Source organism: Bison bison, unplaced genomic scaffold, assembly GCF_000754665.1.
Source record: "Bison bison bison isolate TAMUID 2011002044 unplaced genomic scaffold, Bison_UMD1.0 scf7180017864360, whole genome shotgun sequence".
Classification (NCBI taxonomy): domain Eukaryota; kingdom Metazoa; phylum Chordata; class Mammalia; order Artiodactyla; family Bovidae; genus Bison; species Bison bison.
The window spans coordinates 607,389-613,872 of NW_011494932.1; the positions used below are offsets into that span (position 1 = coordinate 607,389).

At 40.6% G+C, this 6,484-nt stretch overlaps 1 protein-coding gene across 1 annotated transcript in view; it reads right to left on the minus strand.

Annotated features, from left to right (window-relative positions):
• The window catches only part of DOK6 (docking protein 6), a 193,480-nt gene that overhangs the window by 68,496 nt on the left and 118,500 nt on the right, over positions 1-6,484 (minus strand). The window contains exon 5 of the mRNA XM_010855226.1: positions 3,099-3,288. Within this exon, the coding sequence (XP_010853528.1) occupies positions 3,099-3,288 (190 nt within the window). The remainder of the gene's footprint in view (positions 1-3,098; positions 3,289-6,484) is intronic.

Consider the following 6,484-nt stretch of genomic DNA (forward strand, 5'->3'; position numbering starts at 1 on the left):
AGAGAAGCCACTGCAGTAAGCCCGTGCATTGCTGCCAAGGGCGCTCCCGCTCACAGCAACCGGAGAAAGCGTGGGCAGCAACAAAGACCCAGCGCGGCCGAGCAAATAGGCAAAGTTGTAAAGGCCTGTCGATAGAAAAAAGGCTAGTTCGACACCCAGTTTTATCACTTTCCAGTACATGCGGTAGTACAAGTCAACGGCTAGAAACTGCCTCCAGATGCTGTGCCCCGTGCAGACAGGAACAAATAAAACACAGAAGATGGAGATCTTGAGCTCAAGGTCTACTGTGTTGACAGCACAAAGCTGACCTGCCAGTTTCTCCTTTAAATTGTCCCGTGTCATCACCCATGCCCCCCACACCCCTTCTCCCAGTCCTGACTCGGGGAACTGGGTCGAACATGGACAAAACCTTCTGCTCTTGGTTACCTTTAACAGGAGTGAGATCCTCTGGAGTTTACAAAACAGATGCACAGAACAATGGTCAATATTCCAAGGGCAAGGGACACCCAAAACTCAGAGAAGGAAAAACATACAAATGAACAGTACCCACAAGGACAAACCTTTAAACATAAGGAAACAAAGGAGAAAAGAAAAAAAAAATTAACAAGATATCCAAGTCCTCTCTTAAAATAGAAACATCTTAAATCATCTTTTTAATGCCTGTAGTTATGGGGTCAAGAACGCTCTTTGCACCATTAGAGGGTGTGTGAATTGAAATTGCTTTGAAAGCAATTTGCTATACTGTGAAGAACCTTGAAAATGTTCACAGCTTTTGACCCAGGAATTCTGCTTTTAAAAGGCTCTGCTAAGAAAATAATCAGATATTTGCACATCTTTTCACAGATGGTCAGTGTGGCTTTATTTATAATAGTTCATTTTGGGAACACCCTAGTGTTAAATTAATGACAGTACAGCCATATGTTCAGATACCATATGGTCACAAAAATATTGACCTTATAGGACTTTATAGAAGATTACTTCTCAGTATAATATTAAATGAAAATGCATTGATTTTAAAATACATTGGAAGGAAGTACAGCAAAATATTAAAAGCCATTTTCTCAAGATACAGAAATAGTAAGTGATTTTAAGCTTTTCTTTCCAACTACTCCCTCAAAAGCCTGGCTTGACTTTTAAAATCAGATGATATAAAGTATTTTTTAAAAAATATTCATGTATTTCTTTGGCTGTGTCAGGTCTCAGCTGCCTCACGGGGCTTTGGTTATGTGTGCTGGCTCTCTGTCCGTGGCACATGCAGCTGTGTCAAGCAGGCTCAGTTGCCCATGACATGTGGGATTTTAGTTCCCCAAACAGGCATCAAACCTGCGCTCCCAGCATGGCATGGAGGATTCTTAACCACCCGGTGGAGCCAGTGGTAAAGAACCTGTCTGCCAATGCAGGAGACGAGAGACACGGATTCAGTCCCTGAGTCGGGAAGATCCTCTGGAGGAGGGCATGGCAACCCGCTCCAGTATTCTTGCCTGGAGAATCCCATGGACACAGGAACTTGGCAGGTTACAGTCCATAGAGTCGCAAAGAGTCGGACACCACTGAACCGACTTAGCATGCAGACCACTAAGGAAGTCCCAATGTCAAGTATTAAAACATCTCAATACTAAGGAAAAAGGGAGACCCTCAAGGAAAACCTAAAAAGTGCAAGGCCTGCCTCAGGTTACAAGAACAGGCTTCTTCCCTTACCGTACCTACCTAGGAATCAAGGCCCGCCGTCGCACACAGCTTCAAGGACCACCCTCAAAACCCCGTCCAGAAATGCTCACAGCTGTCTCCCCTTCCTTGGCCTCATTCCTCCCAGGGGGAGTGTTTTGTTGTAAAAGTGACAAATGCTCACTGTCAAACCTCAAACAGTGTAAAAGTATATAAAATAAGAAGAGTAAATGCCCTCCTGCTTTCCCCCCAATTTTTTTCCATGTTAAAAGCACTGAAGGATAATTTGCATGTAACGATATGCACTGATACTGAGTAGACAGCTCCATAGCTCTCGACAAATGTCAGGATACAGGGCACAGTCACCCCCCCACAGGTCCTGTGTGTTCCCTGGAGTCCATTCTCTCCCGACCCGAGGCAACCATTCATTTGCTTTCTGTCGCTATATATCAGTTTTGTCTGTTGCAGGATTTCCTACCAATGTTACAACAATGATTTTGAGATTCATCCGTGCTGTGTGTGTCATGGTAGGTAGAATCCTGTTGCATAACTATCTTAATTTGTCTACTCAGTCACATGGTAACTTCATAATTACCTTATAAGGCCACCGATTCATTTTTAGAACGTGATAAATCATATCCCCAAGTGTGAATACATTAAACACTTCTTATATAGAATCCCCAAACCTAAGTCTTATCTTGGATGAATGACAACAATATCACAAAGGGGTCACAACATAATGACTTGATACAGTTGATTGAAGCTCATGTCTAAATCCATATCTGTGAATAATGATTGCGAAGCAAGCATTTATTTTAAGACATTTATGGATTCCGACCATATGCTGTGATCAAGAAACCAGTGTATCTGTCTTGACATACTACGTTTAAAATCTGAGTCACACATTCCATAAATTATGGATTTGCCAACTTTCTTTTCAGTCATTCTGAATTAATATCAATATTTATACTTGACTAATGCTATTAACATAAACATCTGGCTAAATGAATATTACATTAAATTATCTCAAACTTAAAAAGTAATATTTAAGCAATTTTATATAAGACTCCTTTCAACATTTTTCCCTTAAAAAATAATCCATAAAAGTAATGCCAGCCAAGGACATGTTGACTTTTATGGAAATCCTACTGCACCAAAAATATAGGAGGATGCACCCAAAATCTCACAAATATACTGCATGATAAAAAATAACTATGAAACTAGTTTGATGCCAGCACAAGAGACTGAAGTTATTTTGAATGGGGTAATTAACCTGCCATAGAATTAACACAGTTTCATCCAGATTATCAACAAGGATCTGAAGAAATTATATTTTTGGTGACCTCTAACCTTTACGAAAACAACCATCTACCTGAGCACAGAACCTTGGTCCCAGGCCCCTCCTGCATGTTGCTTCTGCCCTCAGAGCTTACCTGCCCGACTCAAATGTGAACCACGTCGAGTCCCGCCCATATCTCCTCAGTGAGCTGAGGGGCCACATCACCAGCTTGACCTTGGCATTGTGGATATCCCAGAGATAGATATTCTCGTGCGTGATCTGCATTGTGCATTCGCCATAAATGTCCAGATTTGGTGTAGGCATAAGGTACACATTGAATCGTTCTGCAAAGAAACAAGGAACGGAGACAATGAAGTGAGAGGAGGTGTGACTTTTACAGCAGCGCTCTGTTAACCTGTATACCTACCCACAGCCTGCAGAAAGGGTCACCACGTTCCTTGGTGACACCGATATACATTGTGAAACACTCTCTTTTTCCATTTTGTGGGAAAAGGGGTTAAATGTATTCTTAATCATTCAGTCGTTTACTCATTCTTCAACTTCTGTGGCCTGCATCCTGTGTGTGTGTGTGTGTGTGTGTCTGTGTGTGTGTGCATGTGCGTGTGCTCAGCTGTGCTTAACTCTTTGAGACGCCATGGACTGTAGCCCACCACACTCCTCTGTCCATGGGATTTCCTGGGCAAGAATACTGCCATTTCCTTCTCCATGCATCCTCTATGGTGGGGATTAAACGGTTAAATTGTACCATGGGAACATAAGGGCAAAAAGCTAATTGGAGTCTCTGCCCAAACGGTGTTACTGTCTGCTTCTTCACGCAATCTTAAGTGGATATCATATAAACAATTCCAGGGAGGAATGCCTTATCTAATTTACACAAGAACTTACTCAATTTTACCTCTGCGGCATGAAGTGTTTAATGCCCCCTCAGACTGACTCTCCAAGCACAGAGTACTCATGATCAAATTCAGCATATGATAAATGCAGATATTCATGACTGCCTTCTGCAGAACTTCAGCTATCGTTTCAGTAAGCAAAATAAAACCACATAAATGCTTTCATTCCTGGATATTATGTAGTTGAAAATCTATTAGGCAATGATTCCAAACCCTTTATAAATGTCTGTGTATGTCAAACACCACTGCAAAATTCTGCAGCCCTCGATTCCCATTTAAATGCATTAGAATATACTTTATTTTGAAAGATAAGGTCAGTTGGTAAGTTCCAGGAAGTAAAGAACTTGGTATGACCTACAAAGTGTCTTTATAAAATATCCTTAATTCCTAGCATCTTATCTTTGGTGTATAGTAAGTGATCAATAAATATTAGTTAACTAATAGTTGAATGAACGAATAAAATGTTAACTAATAAAATAAGTGAAATAAATATATCCCATGATGAAATAAATATATCCTTGTCAATCTTAAAGAAAAATAAACTCTGAATATTCATTGAAAAGATTGATGCTGAAGAGGAAGCTCTGATACTTTGGCCACCTGATGCAAAGAGCTGACTCCTTGGAAAAGATCCTGATGCTGGGAAAGACTGAAGGCAGGAGGAGAAGGGGCAACAGAGGATGAGATGGTTGAATGGTATCACCGACTCAATGGACATGCGTTTGAGCAAACTCAGGGAGATATAGAAAGACAGGGGAAGCCTGGCATGCTATAGTCCATGGGGTATCAAAGAGCGGACACGACTTAGCGACTGAACAACAATATGAAGAATATCAGGACTTCCCAGGTGGCTCAGTGGTAAAGAATCCGCCTGCCAATGCAGGAGACGCAGGTTCGATCTCTGGATGGGGAAGATCCCCTGGAGTAGGAAATGGCAACTCACTTCGACATTCTTGCCTGGGAAATTCCATGGACAGAGGAGCCTGGCAGACTACAGTCCTTGGAGTCGCAAAGAGTCAGACATGACTGAGCTGCTAAACAATGATGAGTATGGGCTGCAAGGATTGAGGAATTACAAAAAAATGAGTCATGACAACAAAAAGTTTAAGAATTACTAGCAGATACATCTTCGTGAGTTTGAATTTAATTGTGAACAGTGCTTTAAAGGCAGAGCTGTCGCATGAATTATTTGGAGAGGCATAATTGTGCAGCTGCAGTTGGTCAAGTACTGAGATATTTTCGAATATGCTGCCATCCATCAGGATGCTACGGTCTTAAACACTGTATGTTTGCTGGTCCTGAGCTGCAACTGTCTATATAATGGAAAGAATTGTTCCAGTTGCAGCTATTTTGTAAAGCAAAGATTTTCTGGTGCCAAGTTGGTTATATTTAACTTAAGCACAATAGTTTGAAATTTAGTAACTATATGGACACTATTTATGTTCAAGTGTCTAAATATTTTGGGACCAAAAATAATGATTCAATATTTTACTTAGATTGTTTCTCATGAAAGTATTATGGATATATATTTCATATAATAATTATTTGAAATATAATTATTTCAAATAATTACAATTATTTCCTAAAGAAAAAGGCAAAATGAGGTAAGTTCTATAGCTGAGAAATGAAGAAAGAACACTGTCCCATCAGTTATTTTCAATGAAAGCCTGTATCTGTAGCCACATGTTGTTACTGTTCATGCCTGACTGTTAGAGTCAGGCCTGACTCTTTGCGACCTCATGGACTGCAGCACGCCAGGCTTCCTTGTCCTCCACTTTGTCCTGAACTTTTCTCAAATTCATGTCCATTGAGTCGGTGATGCCATCTAACTATCTCATCCGCAATTGTCCCCTTCTCCTTTTGCCTTCAGTCTTTCCCAGCATCAGGGTCTTCTCCAATGAGTCCGTTCTTCGCATCAGGTGGCCAATGTATTGGAGCTCCGCTTCAGCATCAGTCCTTCCAATGAATATTTAGGTCTAATTTCCTTTGGAATTGACTGGTTTGATCTCCTTGCTGTCCAAGGGACTCTCAAGAGAGTCGTCTCCAGCACCACAATTTGAAAGCATCAATTTTTTGGCGCTCAGCCTTTTTTATGGTCCAGCTCTCACATCCAAATATGACTACTGGAAAAACCATAGCTTTGACTAGACAGACCTTTGTCAGCAAAGTGATGTCTCTGTTTTTTAATACGCTCTCTAGGTTTGCATAGCTTTTCTTCCAAGGAGCAAGTAAGTGTTTTTTAAGTTCATGGCTGCAGTCATTGTCTGCAGTGACTTTGGAGCCCAAGAAAATAAAATCTGTCACTGTTTCCATTCTTTTTTCCCATCTATTTGCCATGAAGTGATGGGATGGGATGCCATGATCTTAGTTTTCTGAATGCTGAGTTTCAAGCCAACTTTTTCATGAATGATATCTGCCTGCAATTTTCTTACACTGACTTTTTCTGGCTTCAGTATCTGGTTATAGTGGCTTCATAAAATGAATTGTGAAATAATCCTTCCTCTTCTGCTTTCTGAAAAAGTTGCATAGGACTAAAATTATTTCTGGAATCAAGAGTGCACAGTATGTGACTGGAGTTTGTGTATGGGATGTTGTACATTTTTCATTTTAATTTCTTGAATGGATA